The following is a 25,624-nucleotide window of genomic DNA, read 5'->3' on the forward strand; positions in this document are numbered from 1 at the left end:
ATTTATGAAGTGGTGTCATCCAATTGTGAAATCTTTTCAAAGGAAAATGTAAATTGGAGCCAGCAGGATCAAGATGGAAATACTTACTCTCTAAAGAATCAAAGTGGCATATTGTGGGTTAAGCAACTTCGTGTTGGAAGCAGCTCCTCATTGGCAACGTGGGTTCATGGAAATACAGCCAGATTATATTCTTTCAGCTTTCATTCTATCTTCTCTGGCAGATAGCACTGATGTTGTTTATCAAATATTCAATATTATTGTAGTCATTCACATGTTGTAAATTTTGATGCTGTACCACTCACCTTAGAGATAATATACCATCTTTTGAAATTGAAATGAGATTCTTTAATACTGTCTCTGGAGAGGAGTTCATAAGCGTTCATCATTTAGAAACAAATCTTTTTTCTCTATAAAGGCATTCACTACAATCTCAATATTTCTGTCTTAAGTAATTGATATCCTGAATAATGTCTATGCAAAATATAAGGTTAGATAGCTAAATAAAAATGTAGTAACCCTATAAAAGACTTTGAAGCTAACTGATAAAACGTGTTAAGTTATATGCCAAGCAAAGGGATTGATTATACTCTATTTAAAGCAGTCATCAGTTTTGAAGAGTAACCAAAAAAATTTTGCTTCAAAACTCACTTAAGTAAAATTTTATTGTTTATATTGGTAGATATGGTAGACACCCAAAAGGATGGTGACTGAACGATAGCACACTGGACTTTCACCTCCAAATTTGGAATCGTACATTGATTAAAAGTCAAATGCATAATGTTCTCAATCTAGTTCCTGATAGGGACAAGAAACTTGACACCATCTGGGACAAAGCAGCCTGCTTGATTGATATCCCATCCTCCTCCCTAATATTCACTCCCTCCACCACTGGTGTACAGTGGCCGCACTGTACCATCTACAAAATTCTTTGCAGTTACTTGCTCAGCCATTTTGACAGCACACCTCCCAAAATATGAACCCTGCCAAAGAAGGACAAGGGCAGCAGATGCATGGGAACACCAACACCTGCGGGTCCCCATCCATGGTACAGAATATCCTGACTTGGGAATATATCGCTGGTACTTTGTTGTCACTGGGTCTAAATCCTGGAATTCCCTCCCCAATAGCATCATGGGAGTACCTTCAGCAAAAGGACTGCAGCTGTTGAAGGTGGCTCACCATCACCTTTACAACGGCAATTAGAGAGGCACACTAAATGTTCACCTTGTCAGCAGTGCCCAGATCATAAAAAAAACAAATGATATATAATGAATATAAGAAAAAATACAACATGGTGATCTTAACAATGAGGCCAAGAGGACAGTACAGAAATAAATAATAATAAAAAAAAAGAAATTAAAGGCCACCCAATAGTTAATCAAAGTTTACAGGAAAGGAGGATTAATTTTCTCCAGATTTATCAATAACATGCATGTTACCAAATAACATGACAATATAGCATGTGACAATATGAGAATGGGCCACATAATGGATTTTTCACTATCCTTAATGATCAGAAGATAATAAACAAATTGAATAAAAAATATTCAAGGATATGTGGGTTCAGATTGAGAGCATTTAAGCCACAGAACCAATTGAAGTAGTAATAGAGGTATAGCTGCTCTATCTAATAATGCGCATTTTCCTTAATGTAAATCTAATTCTCATGACAATTTATCAATGTCAAGTAGTACATGGGAGCATCATGCAACTGATGCATCATTAAGAACCTGCAAAAATGGCAAGCTTTGATCTATTCACCATTACAATTTTTTTAAACATATAGGGATTTATGGGAATCAAGGGCCTTAATTTTCATGATAAAAGCAAAATATGACAATGTTTAATCTACATCTTCAGCTACAGTTTTCACTTATAAATGGACTTCAATGTAGGAAAAGATCCAATTCCCTCAGGGAGAGTTGGGTTAAGGCACCTGAAAGCACAGCTACTAAAGATCAGCTGAGAAGTATGAATAACATGCTTACATCCAGGGACGCCCTTTTGTGAAGGTGGAGGTATGTGGGAGGTAGTACTTTCAGGTTTTTGGTAGTGCAGAGGTGAAAAACCTACAGGCTGACTTAAACATGAGAATAAGGATTTAAAATTAGTTTACCAATAGAGGTGAGGCGAACTTAATGCCAGATGGTATACAGGTAGCATAATTGACGTTGTAAAGATTGGTGGCCAGCTAGAGATTGTTGGAGTAATCAAGTCTTAAAGAAAGAACAAGAGTTCGAGAGGGAAGAAATGCTATGCAGGGGTAGGTACGTGAGACAGGTAACACTGTGGAGATGGAACAATCTTTGAGACAGTTGAACAAGGTATCAAGGTTCCAAATTCTGATTCAGCCTTGGACAGTGCACAAGGGGATATTTGTTGGTCATAAGCATGCATTACAGCTGCAAAGATGATGACTTCAGGCTTCATGTTCAGTAACAGCAAATTGAGGCTCAATTAACAATGGTTGCCAAACAAATAGGCAATGGATGCACCAAGGGTAGAGTATATGGAAACAGACCTCATGCTTGGAGCTAATGTGGTGTAGGCACCATTTATACCAGGAAAACTACTTTGCCTTTCTAGAAAGAAATACAATATCTGAGCCTATGGAACTTCAGAAGATACAGTAAAAGGTATTAATGACCAAATTGTTCAAATACCATCACTGGAATATGAGCAGACTGATCATTACCAAATAAAGGAAGCTCCCTATTCTCTAATCAAAAGAGGGACCTTGGATTACACATTTCAAGTTTACATACAAAACATTCAAACATGAATGCTAAATTAAAAGATGAGTTTCGCAAAATTTATATTTTCAAATCAAGAATGCACTTAATTTATAAATTGTGAACAGCTACAAATATACTTAACGGCAAACCTTGCATTTATAAAATTCATTGATATTACATAACCTTGCTTTGCAAAGAAATAACCGATAAGGTCACCAGCAGCAGATTATTAAATTAGTTTTCCGGGAAAGTTGGATAGTATTTTGAAAACAAAGCTACCCCTATGAATAGGCAGAAATAAGGATAAGTCTTCAAAGGCGGTGCATTTTACAAGCTGTTTTTTTTCTCCCCCATTTTTTCAGCTTCTAAGTAGCCATCTCTCAAACTGTAAAGAATGTTCTCCTAAATATGCCAAAGGCCAAATTTAAACTATCATACAGTCAAAAGAAATTTACCTTACATCATTAAATTTGTTTCATATGCAAGGCAAATCACAAATGCACAGTATGTTATTTGTGTCAAGGCAGACTGTGAATTCCCCACATTATTAAGGGCTTTTACTGAAACTCCACAAAAATGATCAGACACAATGCTTGGCTTTCAAGGAATGTGCTACCATGAGGGTAGAACAGGAATTAAATGATCTCACATAGTGGAAAGGTACAGATTTTTCCAAAAATCAAATAGGTAAACTTCAACTGTGTGGTCCACCTATAACAAAAATGACAAGAACTCTGTCCATATTAGAACAAAACGTGATTCATTCAAGAACAACAGTCAGTAGCTATATCTGCATCTGAGCATCCTTACTGGTTATGATGTGCTGAAATACAAATATGCACACTAACTGAAAATCCATTTAAAAGACAACACAAGCAACAAATGACCTGAGATCAATCTGTACATTTCTTACTCTGCATATTATAAATGGAATTGCCCTTTTCTGTTGCAGTTTTGAAAGATGAACAGTGATGCATCATATTTTACAAATGGCCTGTGGCTTTGAGTGTAAAATGTCAATAAAATTTAGGGGTAAAGGTTTGATTTAGCAATGGAATTTGATTATTTTTGGATTATTAATGGGAAGGTGGGAAATATTTTCAGGAGGCTCATCACCTTGCTGCTCTAAAATAGTTTCTAGTTCAGGCAGTAAGTTGAGCACTAAACCATTCAGCCACTATTAACAAGTGGTTAATGGAAATAATGTATATTTGGAAAAGGGAAATCAGTAGAGCCTTATATCTAAAAATATAAAACAAATAGTAAACCAACATATACAGAAGAATCTTCATATGCCAGTATGTACAACTTGAAGGTATGGTTTCAGAAAATAAGTACATCAAATATACATTTCAAAATAATTCATTTGATCCCTCCAAAGAAAAGCTCAGGGTGTAATTATATACAACTGAAGTGCACTTTTCTTGTATTTTTTTTCAATGTATCCAACAGCCTTTGAGATTCCAGAAAATCATCTTTTGTTTAAGAAAACCTCATCAATGGTGAGCAAATCTTTCAATCACTTTCATTTTCTACACCTTCCAATAGTTTCCTTTTGGTATAGATTTATTCTAGTTAAATTAATGCACATAGTATGAGTTGAACTAATTCAAACATGCAACCGATGCCAATGAAAATATGTCTAATTTTCCAAAAAGCTTACTGCCAGTAATGATAACATGTAAAACCCCAGTAACATTGGAATGCTATGATTTTTATATACCTATATAATGCCTGTAATTAAACTCACAATTTTTTTTAAACAATCCATTCACATTTTAGTCATGACAAGAGATTTGATTTTAGGGTAAACAAACAGCGCTTTCTGCACATAACCTATTGCTTCCATAAGTAAAACACCAAGTGTTGAAAAATCTGAAATAAACACAAAATGATGGAATTGGATAAACAGGAAGTGGGATCAAATGCAAATTATCTAGGATGTTAATTAGATTTAAAATTGAAGATGTTGATACATAATCCCTTCCTCCTTATCACAGATATCGTCTTCCCTGTTCACCTTTTACTACCTTGGTATTTGTTTATAATCTATAACATATCTAACAATTGTGATGAAAGGTCAAGCTGAAATGTTAACATTGTTTGTAAATTCAAAGATTATGTTTGACCTGGAGTGTCTTCAGCATTTCCAGTTCTTGTACTACTTTTGTAGATCACCAGTGGCCCCTTTTACAGTAGTATATGAAGTAGTTGGGTTTGTCATGCCAAGCATCACCAGGTGCATGCTAACAGTGCTTTTACAATATTGGAATAAGAAAAATAGGCTCATCATAAATTTACATCAAAGATCACTCACTCTTCTGTGCAAATCACATTAAAATCTCTCCTTCCAGTTATAAGTTCTTCCCCATAGGGATTATAAAGTTAGAAATATTAAAAAAGACAAATGAACACAAAGTAACAAGGATATTTACAAATCATACTAGAAACACAATAGATAAATTAATTTGAGGAAACAAAATGTCTAAGGCAGTCTTCTCTCCATAAACCAACATTGTCTGCTCTTTGTGGTAAGGCTGGAATGTTAACTTAAAATATTTTGCCCTATTGAACTTTATTAAAGTCCAGACCAACTGTGAAGATACGAAGCCCAACCTGATGACCGTGAAGTGCTTTCTTCTTCCCCTAAACAGAAAACAAAACAAAATTATTAATTCATTATTTACATAATTCAGATTGATAGGGAAATAAAGATCAAGGGGCATAAAGTTCTTGCAGTTTTGTTTGCTTGAATAGGGAAAAAAAAATTGTCTTCATGCATTTTCTACCTACATCATGGAAAATCCCTGGTCTGGTAGGCAGGCAGATTGGTTGGAAGGCTGCCAAAGCTGTCCTAAACAGTCAGCTTGAAGTGCATAAGTGAATAGTAGTTCACATTTTTGTTCTGCTTTTTGGAGAACACTTTCTTTGTGCTTGAATGTTTCACCATCTTTGACAGGACACCTAACATAAGGAAGTCAAAGACCAGGCAAAATTATTGGCATAAAAGTTATGAAATAAAGTTGTATAACTGTTTCTCCCCTGACCATAACGTCACCTGTATAATGCACTTTTGACAGGACTTTCCATGATCTATTTCTGTAATACATCTAATGGATGAAGGTTACATTGGCCTATTTGACGTAAAATGTTCTCTTTGGAGAGACTGCTCTGCTAAACTCATTCTCCACTTAAGCCTGAGAATTCATTCTATGAGGAACAAATGTAAACATTCTTTTAGCAAGTCTTTAAGTGGTATTCTGGTCAACATCACTAAAAACTCTTTTTTTTGCTTTGGACACATTGGCACAGGTACGTATTCCTGGCTGCTCACCCTGAAGCGAGATGGTCAGAAGCCAAGGAAGGAGGGCATTGCCATTATCACCGAAGACTATGTCTGCTAGACTGAGCAGTGGCTGAAATATGGCAAGTAACCCCGGTTGCTTGAGAATGAGAGAACTCTGTATTTGATGGATACAAAGGAACAGCATAATTTGCTACTGGGTAACCTTTGTTAGATGTATGATGGGGTCCAGATGATCAAATTTCTGCATTTTTGACTAATTACAATGTTATTTCTCTTCTACACATATTTATAATTGATTTTAACAGCACAGACTCCTTTGGTCAGCTGACAGTTTTCCATTGGTTGGGGTTCTTGGGACTGATGACTTGGGTACTGCATCAAAAATAACAGTAACGATATCAATGACAACAACTTCTATTTAATGCAGCAAAATATTCCATGGTGTTTTACTAGAGCATTACCCAACAAAATTTGACACCAAGTCACATAAGGAAATATTAGGGCAGTCATCTTAAAGCTTGGTCAAATACAATTTTAAAGACTCACAAGAAAGAAATAGCAAATAATGAGAGGTTTAGGAAAGGAATTCCAAAGTTTGTGTCTTTGCAGTTGACCTATGTCTATGGTATCAGAGGCCAGAACTGGGATTTTAGAGGGCTACAAAGATGGGAGCACTGAGGTCATCAAGGGATATGGAAATAAGCCTGGCGATATTAAAACCAGATGCCATTTGCTCATCATTGACTGAAATCAAGTCAAATGAGGGAGTTCAATGGATCAGACAGGGAGAAGTAGGTTGATAAACAAAAGTGATAGGTTTTAGAAACTTAAGAGAAGTAGAGGGAAATGAGAGGAATTTTCAGAGCATTGTTAAGATAATGAATATACAAACTGGTGATGGAAGAACACACCACATTAGTTCACAAAACACAATGGCACATCTGCTTGAAGTGAATAATTTGCAGGACTGAGGAAATGTGGGATGTAGTCTTCCATACTTACAAGTAAAACTATATCCCACATTTTCATAAAAGACTGCCGTGCCATTTGGCTCTCTAATTACTGCAAATCGCAGTGCAAAAGCCCATTGAAAGTCTGTGAGAAAATGTGAGCATTTGTTAATTTCATGTTTCACCTTGAGCAACAGCAGCAAGTTTACTTCTTTCTTCTGGGCTCAGTTGCAACATTGTGTCAATTACAGGGAGAAGGCTCTGCCTCTCACTTCCTGCATTTAGGAATATAAACTTCAACATAACATTCTTCAAGTATTCCAGGTTTGCAATAGACTTCTCACGTTCCTGGTTCCTTTCTAGCCTCCTTACTTCACTTTTCAGCAGCTATGTGATAGAAGAATACACAGTAAAGTTTATATAGAGTTAAAATACAAAAACAAAAAGGAACATGCAATTAATGGAAGCATTTCACACATTATACAATTTTGTATCATGAAGACCTAGCACAGATTTCACAGCAGTTTTTTTGGAAGCAGTTCAATTTTTTTTCAAATTTCTCCCAACGTAGAAGGTGATTTGGCCCATGTCATACATACTGGCTCTCCAAGCAATCCCACATTTCCACTTATTCCCCTGTAATCTCTTTCTCTCTCAGATGCCCATCAACTTCACCTTGAATCTGCCTACCATCTATCTATACTGGGAGTAATTTACAGTAATCAATTAACATCAACCAACACTTAACATAAAAAATCAAGCCAAATCAAATAATTGTGCTCTTCCTACTTACCTAGGGACACTGATACAAATCCATATATGATCTGCAGACTAGACTCTGCTAAGCAACTCAATCAGCTGGAATGTCATCTATTCCCCAAAACAGGAAGTGTGCATCTGTCTGGGCCACAATCAGATATGAAATATATCCACACTCAAGCCTAACAACACTGCATTCCAATGAAACCATACTTACTGTCAGAAGCTAAAATGGAACAATATATTTGTCACCCAAAAAAACTATTAGGCCAACATACATGTTCATTTACAGATTAACTCCTCCCTTGCCATATCCTCAATTATTTCCCTCAAAATTCCCTTTAGCATTTACAGTAAATTTTCATAGCATGTTTAAGTCATTATACCAGATTTTGGAATAACAGTGTGTCCTTTAAAACAACTGCGTATGTGCACACACTAAGATTTAAAAATCTTCATAAATGGACAACACTAATATTGTAATTAACAACAAATGGATAAGAATGGACTCATACATCAGAGCCACTCAAATATAAAAACTATTTAACATTGAAGGTGGATATTAATGTGGCGAAATATTTCATACACGAGGGCAGATAATCAAAAGATAGGTTTTAAGGAATGTGCGAAAGTAGGAAAGACACATATTTAGAAGGCTCACTCTTGGCTTGTGACGTCAAGCTCATTGAGGCAGTGTTCTTGGGCATGAATAACTTGTTCTTCTTTTTCTCTTATTCCCAAGTGAGGTAACACACTTTGGTAGGAAGAATAGAAAGAACAATTTTAATTTTTTTTAAAGATAGTGCAAAACTAGTGGATGTTGGTGCACATAGGAGTCTTCATGTTCTGGTTGATATTAGGATGGCAAATAGTATGTTAGTCTTGCCAAGACTGTACTGAACTTTGCCGAGTCCACAATTAGAATACTGTGTGAAGTTTTGGTCTTTGTATTTAAAACGAAGGTAATTATTTATTTTGGAAGTGGTGCTGCATAGATCAACTAGATTGTTTTTCTGGAAGCAGATGTTTTATGAGGAGAGATTAAGACTAGCTTTTATTCTCTGGAATTTATAAAGAATGAAAAGTAATCTTATTGAAACATTCAAGATTTCCAAAGGACTGACGAAACAGTGGCCAGGTGGCACTTTTCTCATGTTGGAGAATTGACAGACAGTCAGGAGGCAATCAGTTGGCTACTTAATAGTGAGATACACAGTGGGTTGTAAATCTTTGGAATTCTCTACATCAGAGAACCATGAACTGTAAATGCTCAGTCATTGGATACAAGATAGTCTCGAGTCAAATCTTATAGTCAAAAGAAATCAGTTCAAATCAAATAATTGGTTTTTGATATTTTGACTATCCGGCAATCAGAACATGGGTATCCAGTGAGATAGTGGACACAGAAGAAATCAATTCAGACTGCATTGAATGGTGGAGCAGGCCCAAGGGAAGTATAGATGTACTGTATTTTATGTTCTTATGTTTCAGAAAAGAGGATCAATACACAGAATGGATTTCAGATTGGATAGTGGAAGTGAAAATCCTGGAATGACTGAAGAAACCCTTCAAAGCATAGTTAGAGCCTTCCTAATAGGTGAATTAAAATTAACGTATGGTTTTCATCATTATCTGATTTTATAAACAGACCAGCTTCCTTGGGATCGAGATACTAAGTGAAACTAACATCAAAGTATTGAAGCAGATTTCATTCTTTTATGCCTTCAGCAAACTATTTGAAATAAATTATTCCAGTCCCCTTTGAGCTCCAACCCAGTGTATGCACATGCCTACCGTAATCTGTTCCATAAGGATGGCATTGGTAGCTTCTGTATCTCTCAGGAGTCCATTTAAATGGTCAATACTCTTTGTAGCTGTGTTTAACTTTTGTGCAATTTCTTCCTTGGTTGGCTCAGGCTGCCACTGAGGAACATCTGCAATTCATCAATAGAATAAATGAGAAAAGTTTGTAGAGTTAAACACAATATAAATATGAAAATATTTTCATTATGTTTCATGGCCTTTTCTTCCTTTATGATAGAAACAACTCCTGAGAAAATGGATGTTTGCAGTTTAAGCTAAAAATTTGGCTACATAGTGCTGGTATTTTAGCACTATTCAAATGAAACCTATGTTTCCCAGAGTACACTTTCCAGGTTGAATCACTCCACTCTGGACATTTCCTGTCACAAACTGCACATGTACTGATGAGCAATCCATGTTTAACACACATGTAATGACATCATCCTTTATGCAATGTTTGTTTACAATATAGCCAAAAACTTAAGGCTCTTTGATCCAAAGAACATTTACCTTCGGACACTCACAACCCAACCAGGCTTTCAATCACTGTTTATTCAGCCTTTACATGATTTAAAGGAACACTTCCTGAGCAGGTCACCTTCATGTGATTTGCTTTCTGACCTTCCTTTATTTCACCCCCATCATCAATGTACCAACTCCCACTGTTCGGTTCTTTACTGAATCCTAGCCACCCACCTCCCCCAAAGAACTGAAACCTGACACAAGTCCACCACCCCCCCACCCAAATCCTGCCACACCACTCCCAGGTATTGATCATCCAACCTAATCCTGCTCTTGGATACAGATCAACAAACTCAACAGACCCCACACTTCTTCAGCCTCAAGCCCCTTGCACACATGGATTAACTCACCCTGCCACAACTGCAACTCACTGATCAAACCCTACATCCAACAACCCTCTCCTGCTGATGGCACACCCCAGCACCGACACTGATTACTCTCTACTGACACTCCCCCCCAACTTTCCTCTCTAAGTGCAGCTGGGACATCTTGGAGGGCTCATACAGAGGACAACTTGGAGGGCATCTAGTGAGACCATATGGAACTTAGGAATAAGAAAGGTGCAATTATTATGATGGGAATAACCAATGGGAGCTAGAGGAACAGATATGCAGGAATATCATGGAAAGTTGTAAAATCCTGAGTGATTTTAACTTCCCTAATATTTCCTTAGTGCCAGGGGCTTAGATGGGGTAGAATTTGTTAGGTGCATTCAGGAGGGTTTTTTGAAACAATATGAGGATACTCCAACTAGGGAAGTGGCCATACTAGTACTGGGGAATGAGCCTGGCCGGGTAATCAAAGTTACAGTGGGGGAGCATTGTGGGAACAGTATGGATAAGTATGAACACTAGTCCTCAGTGAAGATGCTAAATTGGGGGGGGGGGGGGGGGGGGGCGGGTGGGGAGAGAAAAGAGGAAATAGGTTAATTACAACGTAATTAGAGGAAGTATATTGGGATAGGTTGGTTGAGGGTAAGTCCACATCTGACATGTAGGAGTCTTTTAAAGACCAGCTGGTTAGAGTTCAGGACTAGCATGTTCCTGTGAAGATGAAAGATAAGGATGGGAAGATTCGGGAACTTGGAATCACAAGAGATATAGTCAAAAAGAAAAAGAAAGCACAAGGTTTAGGAAGCTGAAATCGGACAAGGCCCTTGAGAAACATAAAGGGAGGAGGAAAGAACTTAAACAAGGAATTAGGAGGGCTAAAAGGGGCTGTGAAATATGCTTGGCAAGTAGGATTAAGGGGAATCCTAAGACATTTTATATGCATATTAGGAGCAAGAGGGCAGCTAGGAAAAGGGTAGGTCCACTTAAGGACAATGGAGGGAATTAATGTGTGGAGCCAGAGGAAATGGCTAAGGTCCTGAATGAGTGCTTTGTATTGGTATTCACCAAGAAGGACATGGAGAACGGTGAGATCAAGGAGGGGTGTGTTGATATTCTATGGCAAGTCAATATTAAGGAGGAGGAGGTATGTGAATTGAAAAACATTAAAGTGGACAAGCCTCCAGGGCCTGATGGAAGGAGGATACTCTGGATCCAGAGAGGAGATTACTGGGGCCTTAACAGAGACCTTTGTATCCTCTTTAGTCACAGATGAGTCCTTGAATACTGGAGAATAGCCAATGTTGTTTCTTTGTTTAAGAGGGGCAACAAGGACAAACCAGGAAATTATAACCTGGTGAGCCTTATATCAGTAGTAGGGAAATTATTGGAGAAGATTCTTAGGGATAGGATTTACTTTCATTTGGAAAAACATCGACTTATTAGTAAAGTCAGCATGGCTTTGTGCAGGGAAGATCTGGTCTCACAAATTTGATTAAATTTTTGAGGAATTGACGAAGATGATTGACAAGGGTAGGGCAGTGGATGTTGAATACATGGATTTTGGTAAAACGTTTGACAAGGTCCCTATTGGTCGGCTGGTCCAGAAGATAAAGTCACACAGGGTCCATGGCAAGTTGGATACAAAATTGGCTTGGTCATAGAAGACAGAGGGTTGCGGTGGAGGGGTGTTTTTCTGACTGGAGGTCTGTGACCAGTGGTGTTCTGTAAGGATCAGTGCCAGGACATAAATATATAACATGAAAACTGATGAAGAAACAAAGGACTGCAGATGCTGGAATCTAGATGAAAATCACGATGATGCCAGAGGAACTCAGCAGGCCAGGCAGCATCCGTGGAGAAAAGGAGGCGGTCAATGTTTTGGTCCAGGACCCTTCTCCATCAAAATTCATGGAGTTGTGGATAGTGAGTAAAGCTGTCAAATGATACAGCAGGATAGAGATCAGTTGGAAATTTGGGTAGAGAAATAGCAGGTGGAGTTTAATCTGGACAAGTGTGAGGTGTTGCACTTTGGGAAGTCAAATGCAAGTGCAAAGTATATAGTAAATGGCAGGTCCCTTAGAAGCATTGATGTCCAGAAGGATCTTGAGGTGCAAGTCCACAGCTCCCTGAAAATGGCAACACAAATGGATAGGATGGTAAAGAAGGTGTACGGCATGCTTGCCTTCATCGGTTGGTGCACTGAGGAAGTCACATTGCACTTCTATAAAAATTTAGTTAGGCCACATTTGGAATATTGTGTTCAGTTCTGGGCACCCCATTACAGGAAGGATGTGGAAGTTTTGGAGTGGGTGCAGAAGAAGATTATCAGGTTGTTACCTGGATTAGAGAATATTAGCTACAAGGAGAAGTTGGACAAACTTGGATTGTTTTCACTGGAGTGTTGAAGGCTGAGAGGTGACCCAATAGAAGTATCTAAAATTCTGAGAGGTGTAAATAGGGTAGTTGATCTTACTTCCTAGGGTAGAAAAAGGTCAAGTACAAGATAGCATAGGTTAAAGGTGAGAGGGGGAAAGTTTAAAGGAGATGTGAGAAGCAAGTTTTTTTTTCTTACACAGAGAGTGGCACCTGCCAGGGGCAGTGGTAGAAGCAGATACGATTACAAACTTTAAGAGGCATTTAGACAGGCACATGAACAGGCAGGGAATGGAGGAATATGGACCATATGCAGGCAGAATGGATTAGTTCAGATTGGCATCGTGGTTGGTACAGTCATGGTGGGCCGAAAAGCCTGTTCCTGTGCTGTACTGTTCTAAATTGATGCAAATAAACTCCCCCTTCCAATCCACAGTCCTCCTTGCCCCTCACTCGCAACCCACAGACCACTTCCCAATTATCCAGTACACATTGCATGCTCTACCATTTTGCAGAGTGTTAGTAGCCCCTAACAGCTTGAGCCTTGGTCATTTTTCCAAGTGGCAAAACAGTTGTTGCCACTCCTCACAGCAAACAATTAACACAGCATTAGGGGCACCAAATAATTTCTAGATAATTGGCTATCTTAGCAGTTTTAATAGCAAAGCACACAGAAAATTTTAAGATACACAATTAGATTTGATACATCTATTAATTTTTATATTTGTAAAAGTTTAAAAAAGTATTAAGGACGTCCTTTACATAAAGAAGTTTAATTAAATATGACAAATTAAACAGACAATGTTTTCTGCAAAATAATAACTAATACAAAAAAGACAAATAATAAGCTTATGGTCTTAAATTTTATTAGCTTGATAATGAAAGTTATGTAAGTACTATTTTAAGATTGTTCCAAATTCATTATCGTCAACTAACCTGACTTAGTCTCAGGGGAACTGAGCAATTGCTCAAGAGATGCAACTTGGTTATTAGTAGACGACACTGACTCTGTTTCAGTCATCTCCATTCCCTCTCCTTCCTCACGATCAATGGAATTTATATCTAATAGAGATATGTCCATGCTTTTTCTGTCACGCAAAATCTTCCCCGAAGGCTGAATTGGGGGAGAACCTTAAACAAATATATATGAACAAAAGTCAAATTATGTTACCTTTTTAATAAACTGGTCAGATTACAACAACCGTCAACCAGATGTTATCAAAAACTTTAATATTAAACTCCTCTATTTGCTCACAGCACCTGTTCCTGCTGTGCCTGTATTACTTAATTGTAGATGCTAGTGAGTCACCATCTGGTGCTGCAGAATTATATTGACTCAGTCATTGTTGGTAGCAAATTTAGTTTCATTTGAGAGGAATGCAGCCAATATCTGGTTAATAAAACAATGTGTCATTTAAAAAAAACACATCCAGGACTACAATTCCATTTAGTTGAGACAAAAACAGCAGAAGGACATGTTGATTTGGTTTGAAGTAGTAAGAGGAAGTTCATGAGGTGCCTTCCCTCACTCTCTCTTTTCCCATCTCCTTCCCTTCTTTCCTCACTAGGATACTACCTGGAGAAACTCTTCCATCAATGCACTGGGGCCAATATGATCAGCCTCCAACAACCACAGCATCTTCTTTTCTGCGAGGTATGTTTCCAACCACTGCAGAGTTTTCCCTTTGATTTCATTTTCATTGCAACTCCTTGATCCTACACATGGTCAAATACTGCACAGTCACTCCCATCTAGCCTCTGGAATTCAGCTCCTCGGTCCATGCTTGGACCAGCGCTGCAATGAAGTCTGGAGCCAAGTGGTCCTGGAAGAAACTAAATTGACCACTTCCCATGCTGTACAACTCTATGACACCTATAAGCAGGTAACTAATGAGTCATTTTTGGTTGATAGCACTGTTGATGGCCTTATTATTAACTGTAATGCACAGAAAAGCATGTAAATGAATAATTCATTATCCAAGCTGTAAATAATTTGTGAGAGAGGCTCTAAATGTATTTCAATTAACTGTTTGAAAGAAAATCATGTAACAACCTGATTTATAAAAAATGTCCACATTCTTAAAACAAATCAAGTGTATTCACTAATTAGCTGATAAAAATCAAAATTGAAAGAAAGATAAATGCAAGCTGCTACTGTCAACACAGCGTACCGTTTTCTTCAAATTTATCCACTATCTCAACTGAGCAGGCAGCACTCTGACAAGTATCGATACTCACTTGCTAAACTGTTTTCAGTTTTAAGCTGGAATATCTGTGCCTCCATTGTAGACAATTGGTGCTGTAACGTTTCAACTGTCTTTCTGTGATTTTCTTGTATTTGCTGGACTTGCTCGCGGAAGTTGTTTTGAGCTGCTTCATTCTGGGTGTTCAACTGACTCACAGTCTGAGCATGCTCTGATCTCAACATCGCATTTTCTGACTGGACACAGCAAAGTCTGCAAATTATTGTACAAATATATAGATCAAGATCAACTGCTCAATTAGTTTTTGAGACACACAATAGTGGCAACTTCCCTCAAGCTCATTCCTTGGTTTAAATATTAATTAACTAAATGTGGAATTCTGAGAAGAAAATTTGGAATTTATGGTTATATACAGTGTCATATTATTGTATCATTGAACTCTAACACTATAAATAATTCTAGAGCATCACCAAATTAATTTGTTAAGCAACTGGTTGGATCAGATGATAAGGCAAAAAATATACAAGTTTAAAAAAAATCATATATCTAAACCTGATTTAAAGGCATGCAAAGGTACAAGTTGGCAGGATATGATTTTTTTTTAAAAAAGTGGCTGGGTTAGTTAATATTCATTCTGCCAATTTGTACAATGCCTTTGAGATGTTATCAAAAATGGTTAATTATTAAGTAATGGTTAATGGTTAAATAACATGTCAATATTCAAACATATTTCTACAATATTATGTTGCTTTACACTGAAATTCACCACAATGTTCACCCATTTATACAATATAGTATATGATTATATGGGATTAAAGCGGTTCATAATTACTTGAGAAACATAACCCCAAGTAAACCGCCAGCAGTTGGACAGTCATTTAACTTCCAGTTTAATTATAATACCTATCATGTATTCATGTTAAATATCTGATTACTTGCATTTAAAATTGCTTGCTACAGCCATCTGTAATGATGTGCCACTGAATATAATGGAACATTGCTTATGTATAATGATGTTAGATTTCACCTTTAGAATGACTAATAAGTTAACACACTTAAAATAACATACATAAGTATCATAATCTTTTTATCTGTTTATGTATCATCGTCTTTTTACCTGGTTATGCTATGAATCACAAAAGAAAAAAAGTTAAAAACTAATTTTAAGCAATGGGAGCAGTTAATTTGTTTACATCAAGATTGCATGGGTATGAATTTAACTAGTCTAAGAGAATAGCTACAGTGACATGCAAAAGTTTAGGCACCCCTGGTCAAAATTTCTGTTACTGTGAATAGTTAAGTGAGTAAAAGATGACCTGATTTCCAAAAGGCATAAAGTTAAAGATGACACATTTCTTTAATATTTTAAGCAAGATTACTTTTTTTTATTTCCATCTTTTACAGTTTCAAAATAACAAAAAAGGAAAAGGGCCCAAAGCCAAAGTTTGGGCACCCTGCATGGCCAGTACTTAGTAACACCCCCTTTGGCAAGTATCACAGCTTGTAAACGCTTTCTGTAGCCAGCTAAGAGTCTTTCAATTCTTGTTTGGGGCATTTTTGCCCATTCTTCTTTGCAAAAGGCTTCTAGTTCTGTGAGATTCTTGGGCCGTCTTGCATGCACTGCTCTTTTGAGGTCTATCCACAGATTTTCGATGACGTTTAGGTTGGGGGACTGTGAGCGCCATGGCAAAACCTTCAGCTTGTGCCTCTTGAGGTAGTCCACTGTGGATTTTCAGGTGTTTTTAGGATTGTTATTCCTGTTGTAGAAGCCATCCTCTTTTCATCTTCAGCTTTTTTTTTATATAGACGATGTGATGTTTGCTTCCAGAATTTGCTGGTATTTAATTGAATTCATTCTTCCCTCTACCAGTGAAATGTTCCCCATGCCACTGGCTGCAACACAAGCCCAAAGCATGATCGGGTTCTTTTCATGAAATTCTGTACCCTTTTCTCTCCAAACATACCTTTGCTCATTGCGGCCAAGAAGTTCTATTTTAACTTCATCACTCCACAGGACTTGTTTCCAAAATGCATCAGGCTTGTTTAGATGTTCCTTTGCAAACTTCTGACGCTGAATTTCATGGTGAGGATGCAGGAAAGGTTTTCTTCTAATGACTCTTCCATGAAGGTCATATTTGTGCAGGTGTCACTGCACAGTAGAACAGTGCACCACCGCTCCAGAGTCTGCTAAATCTTCCTGAAGGTCTTTTGCAGTCGAACGGGGGTTTTGATTTGCCTTTCTAGCAATCCTACCAGCAGTTCTCTCGGAAAGTTTTCTTGGTCTTCCAGACCTCAACTTGACCTCCACCATTCCTGTTAACTGCCATTTCTTAGTTACATTACAAACTGAGGAAACGGCTACCTGAAAACGCTTTGCTATCTTCTTATAGCCTTCTCCTGCTTTGTGGGCATCATTTATTTTAATTTTCAGAGTGCTAGGCAGCTGCTTAGAGGAGTCCATGGCTGCTGATTGTTGGGACAAGGTTTGAAGAGTGAGGGTATTTATAAAGCTTTGAAATTTGCATCACCTGGCCTTTCCTAACAATGACTGTGAACAAGCCATAGCCCTAACAAGCTAATGAAGGTCTGAGACCTTGGTAAAAGTTATCTGAGAGCTCGCATCTCTTGGGGTGCCCAAACTTTTGCATGGTGCTCCTTTCTTTTTTTCATTCTAAAATTGTATATAACAAAAATAATACACTAATCTTGCTTAAAATGTTGAAAAGAATGTTTCATCTCAACTTTATGACTTTTGGAGATCAGTTCATCTTCTACTCACTTAACTATTCACAGTAACAGAAATTTTGACCGGGGTGCCCAAACTTTTGCATACCACTGCATTTTCCTTTGAAAATAAAAAATATCAACATCTTATACCACTGCACCTCAATGCTTAAAACTGAGCAGAGAAATCAATTAATATTCAAAATTCAAGAAAGAATGTTCTCAAAATATTAACACTAGATGCAAAATCCTCTGGTCATAGGATCAAGCAATGCCAAGCTTCAAAAAAATTCAGGAATGAGACATTTGGATGTAGCTGGGGGTAACAACTTTAAGATGAGTAAATGCAGCTAAATGCAGACAAATTCCAAGCACTCAGGAAACCAGTTCCAACTACTGGGTCATAGAGACAGGACATGGGTGGGCAACCAACCCATTGCTAGAGGTAAGATGGCATTTTACATACATTAATGCATCTGGAAGTCTCTGCCTTAACCAGCTTTGCAGAATTTACTGTGGCAGTCGGGTTTGTAAGGCCTCAAAACCAGGCAGCTGAGGGAAGGTAGAGGAAGCTTTGAAGAGTATGCAAGTAGCTTAGGAAAAGCAGGAGTGCCCTCCCTACCCTTTAAGCACCTGTGCTTTCCTCCGAACAATGCCCAATTCCTCACTATCCAAATACAAAGACCATCCAGGGTCTAAAGATATGACTTACCTATACTACCCAAATTGGCCAACCTGCTTAATTCTCTCCTCTGTGAAACCTGTCACCCTCCTCCAATTATGCAGCCCACCCCATTAGATATTCAGGCCAAAATTAGAGCAAATACTCCAAGTTACAATTAAAAAAATCATAAATAGAGATGGACATACTTTTCTCGAATCTCAGCCTCCCTGGAAACAGTTTCTTGCAGTATCTTGTTATGCCGTTCCAGCAGCATGTCATGCTCTAACTGCAGAGCCTGCAGCTCACCCACACTGACTTGTAGATTACACTGAGTTTCCTGTAATTTGGCCTTCAACTGGTCAATCACCTTTTGGAGATGTTCTCTGCAATAAAAAAATAATTGCATTTATTCAGCACTACCTCTGTACGGCCCCTCGAATAGCATGGGGCCCCTGAGCTAGATTGAGTATGATCTGGCTCAACGAAGGGATGTAGTTACATTCCTATTTTCTTCTCTTTGGTGGTTATAGTACAAACATATTGACAGATTAGGGAGGGAAAGAAAAAGCTTTCTCCACTCTAAAGTGACAAATTAAGTAAGCATATGAAATCATCACCCAGCATTTTCACACATCCAAACAACTGCAGTTCAAATACCTCTTACCTTCTAATATGTTTCTGAGATTAAAACCATTTGTAATTGTAACTTTAACATAATAATCCATTCCAAATCACTTCGTTGTGGGATAATAAAAGGCAACAAATTATTCTGAATGACTTTCACTCTTTCAACACTGAGATCTTCAGAGATCTGTTTTAATATTAATTATGCATATTATGCATTCAACTCATCTGAACTTTATTTACTTGATGCTGTCTTTACTCACCTTCTACTCTCTGCATAAATTAAAACTAAACATTCCAAGAAACTTAGATATTTTGTGTACATCCCAAATTTACAAATTTTTTTACGCTAAGAAATCAAGTTAACAATATTTTAATCACATTCTGAATGTTTTTATGTAATGTTAATCTATTTTAACTTTATATTCCAACATTTTATTTGCTTTGACACATTGACAATAATCAGTACACTGTTACTCCCACGACCCTTTAATTCAACTAATTCATGTTAATCTAGAGGTTTGTTACCAGTCACTAGATTAGTGTAGCTTTATTATCAGCCCTTCAAAGTACTATTTCCAGAAGACTATTCTGACCCAATCCATTGTGCCAATTTGCCCCAGCCTGGTGTGCAGGTATAGAAATGGGCATAAAGGAGCTCAGCTGCACCCTATATTACTTATGAATTCAAAATGTTGTACCTACATAAGTGAAGGAAGCAGTGTAAAATCATCAATAAATAACAGAGTGAATTTACAATTAGGTATTCAGAAAGGGATACCAAATGGAGAAAATTCTTTTGGCTTCCATAACTCACTTTTCTTGCTGAGTCAATTCATTTTCATTCTGGGCAGCTGATCGGTTCTTCTGTTGCTTTAAGACATTATGAACACGAACTTTGTAACTTTCAAAATCTACAGCAGTTGCAGTTTGCTCAGCCTGTAAGGCAGTATAAAAATCACTAAGTAGAAGAATTTTAAGGTGTTAAATTCTTCACAATCTAGGTAACCTGATCATTAGAACAGAGTTAATCCTTGATTCCTAGCATTTAGTGTTGTCGGTTGCTTTTTTTTTTGATCAGGATTATTTACTATTGTTTGTATTGCTGGAGACTCCTGATCTGTTCCCAAGTGTGGTGAACATACATACTTTGCAAACTGATGTTTCTATCATACAACCATTCTTAAATGGAGTGCAGATCAGACAAACAGCAAATTCTAAATCACCAGTAACTGCTGCATGCTCTAAGTTGGGGTGAAGATCAATAAGGATTAGGTTTCCTGATCCATGTTTACATTGAACATTGTAGCTTGAAGAACAGAAGCATTGAAACATTTTCTGTGATTTATAACATTAAATAAAAATTAACTTTGCTTAAAAGGAATTTAATTTCTGATTTCATATATTGTCCCATATTGAAATGTTGGATACATAATTCATATCAAGGAGGGATGAGGATGGGGAAAAAGGAAGTAGAAAACTTCTACTTAAAAACATAAAGCAACTTATTAAAACCACACACAAAAAAAAATCACACCTGTCATGCCATGAAGTGAAAATAACAGCTAATCAATGCAAATACCACATTCATAAATGGTAGCTACCAGACAATCATCTCAAAACCTAGTAGTAACTATTAATGGCACATAGCAGTTTCAGCCACTAATTTATATTTTCCACTAATTAAATTTTCTTGGAATTGCTTACTGTACATTGTTTCACTGTACAACATGGAAAAAAAAATCAACAAAATATCCTCAAATTTTCTTAAACTCCTGCAAAGTTCTAAAGTTTCAATGACTTTTTACAGAATCAGATTCATTACCACTGACATATGACATGACATTTGTTGTTCTGTGGCAGCTGTACAGTGCAAAGACATAAATATCTATAAATTACATAAGTAAATAAATAGTGCAAAATAAGGAATAACAAAGTAATATTCATGTGCTGTTCAGAAATCTGATGCCAGAGGGGAAGAAGCTGTTCCTATATTGAGTGTGGGTCTTTAGGCTACTGTACCTCCTTCCTGATGGTAGTAACGAGAAGAGGGCATGTCCCAGATAGTGAGGGTCCTTAATGATGGATGCCGCCTTCTTGAGGCACTGCCTCTTGAAGGAGTCCTCAACAGTTGTGCCCATGACGGAGCTGGCTGAGTCTATGGCCCTTTGCAGCCTCTTGAGATCCTGTGCATTGAAGGCTCCATACCAGGCTGTGATGCAACAGTCAGAATGGTCTCCACTGTACATCTATAGAAACTTGCAAGAGTCTTTGGTGACATACTAAATCTCCTCAAATTCCTAATGAAGTAGAGCTACTGGCGTGCCTTCTTTTTGATTGCATCAATGCATTGGGTGCAGGACAGATCCTCAGAGGTGTTCACACCCAGGAACTTGAAGCTGCTCACCCTTTCCACCGCTGACCCCTCAATGAGGACTGGTGTGTGTTCTCCCAACTTCCGCTTCCTGAAGTCCACAATCAGTTCCTTGGTCTCACTGACGTTGAGTGCGAGGTTGTTGTTGTGACACCACTCAACCAGCTGATCTAACTCACTCCTGTACACCTCCTCATCACCATCTGAGATTCTACCAACAACAGTGGTGTCATCAGCGAATTTATAGATGGATTTGAGCTGGGCTTACGTACACAGTCATGAGTATAGAGTAGAGCAGAGCAGTGGGCTAAGCATACATCCTTGAGGTGCGCCTGTGATGATTGTCAGTGAGGAAGAGATGTTATTGGCAATCCGCACTGACTGTGGTCTCCCGATAAGGAAGTCGAAGATCCAGTTGCAGAGTGAGGTCCAGAGGCCCAGGTTTTGAAGCTTGGTTATTAGTACTGAGGGGATGATGGTGTTGAACACCCAGCTGTAATCGATAAACAGTAGCCTGATGCATGTCTTGCTGTTGTCTAGGTGCTCCAAAGCACAGTGGAGAGCCAGTAAGATTGCGTCTGCTGTAGACTTGTTGTGGCAGTGGACGAATTGTAGGGGGTCCAGGTTCTTGCTCAGGCAGGAGTTAATTTGAGCCATAACTAATCTCTTGAAGCACTTCATTATAGTAGATGTGAGTGCTACCTGGCGATAGTCATTGAGGCAGCTCACCCTGCTCTGCTTGAGCACTGGCATGATTGCTGCCCTTTTGAAGCAGGTAGGAACCTCAGATTGCAACAGTGAGAGGTTGAAGATGTCCTTGAACACTCCAGTCAGTTGGTCGGCACAGGTTTTCAGTACCCGGCCAGGTATACCTTCGGGGCCTGATACCTTGCAAGGGTTCACCCGCCCAAAGGATTTTCGGACATTGGCCCCCGAGACAGAGATGACAGGGTCGCCAGGTGCTGTGGGGATTTGCACAGATGTAGTGTTATTCTCCCTTTCAAAGTGTGCACGAAAAGGTGTTGAGCTCATCAGGAAGTGAAGCATCACTGCCATTTATGCTGTTAGGCTTCGCCTAAAAGGAAGTACTGGCATGCAAACCCTGCCACAGCTGTCGTGCATCTGATTTCACCTCTAATTTCACACAGAATTGCCTTTTCACTCTCAGGATGGCCTTCCGTAGGTTGTACCTGGACTTCCTGTAGGATTCTGGATTGCAGGTCTTGAACACCACAGATCTAGCCCTCAGCAGACCGCAAATCTCCTGGTTCAGCCAGAGCTTCTAGTTTGGAAAGATTCGGTATGTTCTCAAAGGCACACACTTGTCTACATAGGTCTTAATGAAGTCAGTGACAGATATGGCAATATTCATTCAGATCCAAAGATGAATCCCTGTGTAAATGCTCCTCTGCCTCCCTTGACCAAATCTTTGCCATCCTCACCACTGGTGCTGTGGTCCTCAGTCTCTCATTATATGCCAGGAGTAGAAATACAGCCAGGTGATCAGACTTGTCAAAGTGCAGGCGTGGGATGGCACGGCAAGCATTCTTGATGGTGGTGTAACAGTGATCGAGTGTGTTGGCTCCTCTGGTTCTGCAGGTGACGTGTTGGTGGTAGTTGGTTAGAAACTTCTTCAAGCTGGCCTGGTGAAGTCCCCCCATGATGATTGGGAAGGCATCAGGGTGCACTGTTTCGTGACTACTGATTACAGTTATGAACTCATGTACGATCATAAAAACTAAAGACAGAGTCTGGAAAAATATGCAACACTATGGATGAGGAATCCTCTTGCATCCAAACTGAAAACAGCAGTCATTTTGCTTTAGCTGAGAAATACTGAAGTTATTATATAGGACAGATGGCACAGGAAACAGGCCATTCAATGCCACCATATTATACCGCATTTAGGCACTGCTTAAACATCCTCAGTCTTTCCTCATCTTTCAGTGAAATTCTCTATTCCTCTCTCTCTCACATATGCTTGTCCAGCCACCCTTTAAATGTATTTTGGTACTTTTTTCCTTGATCAGGATTACTTAATACCACTGCTTTAACTACTCCCTGTTGTAGAAAGTTCCATGTTTCCCCATAACCTTTTACAGAGAAGTTTCTTTTGAACTCTCTACTGTACTTCTTGATGAGCATCTTATAATGATAGACTCTAGTAATGTTTCTTCATGCATGTTGAAATTTTCCCTCTGCATCCATTGTGTCAAAACCTTTCATAATTTAAATAAAACACCAAGATATCATTCAGATCATCTCAAGAGGGAGAAAAAAACTCAGACTGTTCGTCCTTTCCTGATATGTATAACGCATCTTCATCTTCTCGTAAATATTCTTTGCACCTCTCTTGTGCTTCATTACCCTTTTTATATGGTCACCAGAATCTCTATGCAGTAGTCAGAGTGTGGTTTAAGCTTTGATACAGGTTTAGCATAACTTCCCTACTTTTCAATACTACTCTTCTGGAAATATACCCTAGTGTTTGGGTTACTTTTTTTTTAAAAATGGCTTTGGTAACCTGTGGCCATTCAGTGACTGATGCATTTCTACTCCAAGATCTTTTTGTCACTCCAACATACCTAGACCTGCACCTTCTCAGTCACAAATTACCTCTCTATTCTTTCTAGCAAAAATGTATTATCTACATTTGCTAATTATTTATCCATTCACCAAATTTGCTCATTTCCCCTGTAGGATGCTGCAGTTCTCCTCAGTATTCGCAATCTGAACCTAATTTGGTATCATCTATAAATCTAGAAATTGTGTTTCTGATTCCAGAGACCAAGTCATTAATATATGAACACCACTGGTTCTGGCAATGATCTTTGTGGAGCACCACTGCTCGCATTCTTCCTCTTGGGCACTCACATGCTACCATAGGGCAGGAGGTACAGAAGCCTGAAGTCCCACACCACCAGGTTCAAGAACAGCTAATTTCCTTCAACCATTCGGTTCTTGAGCCAACCTGCACAGCTCTAATCATTACCTCAGTATAGCAACACTATGACCACTTTGATCATTTTGCACTAAAATGGACTTTGCATTTTTTTTGTTTTTAATTTGTGTTCTTTCTTGTAAAAATTGTGTATAATTTATGTTTAATTATGTTTTTCTTGTGAATGCTTCTTAAATGATGCTATATGCCTGTGATGCTGCTGCAAGGTTTTCATTGCACCGGTGCATAAATGTACTTGTGCATATGACATAAACTCGACTTTGACTGCAAAACGCTACCCTTTAACCCATCCTGTTTTCTCCAAATTTATACCACAGATTACATTTCAGAAACATTCAAGATTGTACCTTAGCAATTTTGCATTCTTCCTGCAGAGCTGCCATCTTCTGTGTAAACGCACTCAAAGTACGATGGTTTTGTTCATTTGCCTGACGCAACTGTTCATGAATCTTATGGTTTTCAGCAGTTAATTCTGCTATTTGAATCTGCAACATGACAGGTTTATTGATTTTCTGCAAACCCATTTGTAACATACTACAATCTATACCATTTTATTGTTTTGAATTAGATACAGAGACCAAGAAATGGAATAAAAGTATGGAAGTACTTTATTTTTCGTAGTCACTACTGTAATTACTATGGATAATGAAGACTTAAAACACACTAAAGCATAGGTGCAAAACTAGATTTTACTATTGGATCAGAACTGGGATGGAAACCATCTGGACCAGACAACTCATGCGTAGTTCAATTTCTTGTTCGTGACACACAAGGTGGAAATGGGGTTGTAATTAAGTAACAAAATAATTCTATAATTAGATTCAGTTTTCCTAGCTAGGTACAGAAGAGATAGATGTTTCAGTATGATTCAATGATCCCTGTCTGAAACGGACATATTAGGACAAGGGATGAGGCTCTGCTGAAACTGGTGTTTCATGGTCATTCTCTTTTTATTTATGTGGATATTGCTAACAAGATCAGCACTTATTACCTAGTTGCACAAGGAGGGTGAAACCACTGCATCCAGTCTGATACAATGACTTGCTTGGCTACCTTTGCGGTTTCTGTTTAAAACTTAACCACTTTGTGGTGTGTTTAGGTCTTTTCCTCAGTCTACCTAGTAATCGCTTTGGCAGTACAGCTTTTAGATCCATGCGGCTGGAAGTCCATGTCTTTTTTCCCTCAATGTCCAGCTTCAATAATGGATGGCTCCTGAGATATTGGAAGTGGCTCATATTTACTAGGGTCTTACCATGAACCTTTATATTGTTAGAAGACAGCTTGCGCAGCA

At 38.2% G+C, this 25,624-nt stretch overlaps 1 protein-coding gene across 1 annotated transcript in view; it reads right to left on the reverse strand.

Annotated features, from left to right (window-relative positions):
* Positions 1 to 718: 718 nt before the first annotated feature.
* The window catches only part of LOC127576048 (GRIP and coiled-coil domain-containing protein 2), a 54,855-nt gene continuing 29,949 nt past the window's right edge, over positions 719 to 25,624 (reverse strand). Inside the window, exons 16-23 of the mRNA XM_052026381.1 lie at positions 24,681 to 24,818; positions 19,815 to 19,936; positions 18,580 to 18,756; positions 15,020 to 15,237; positions 13,718 to 13,912; positions 9,546 to 9,685; positions 7,178 to 7,379; positions 719 to 5,381 (exon numbers count right to left, since the gene is read on the reverse strand). Coding sequence (XP_051882341.1) covers positions 5,314 to 5,381; positions 7,178 to 7,379; positions 9,546 to 9,685; positions 13,718 to 13,912; positions 15,020 to 15,237; positions 18,580 to 18,756; positions 19,815 to 19,936; positions 24,681 to 24,818 — 1,260 coding nt within the window. The 3' untranslated portion in view covers positions 719 to 5,313. The remainder of the gene's footprint in view (positions 5,382 to 7,177; positions 7,380 to 9,545; positions 9,686 to 13,717; positions 13,913 to 15,019; positions 15,238 to 18,579; positions 18,757 to 19,814; positions 19,937 to 24,680; positions 24,819 to 25,624) is intronic.

The sequence above is a fragment of the Pristis pectinata genome, chromosome 11 (assembly GCF_009764475.1).
Source record: "Pristis pectinata isolate sPriPec2 chromosome 11, sPriPec2.1.pri, whole genome shotgun sequence".
In the NCBI taxonomy this organism is placed as follows: domain Eukaryota; kingdom Metazoa; phylum Chordata; class Chondrichthyes; order Rhinopristiformes; family Pristidae; genus Pristis; species Pristis pectinata.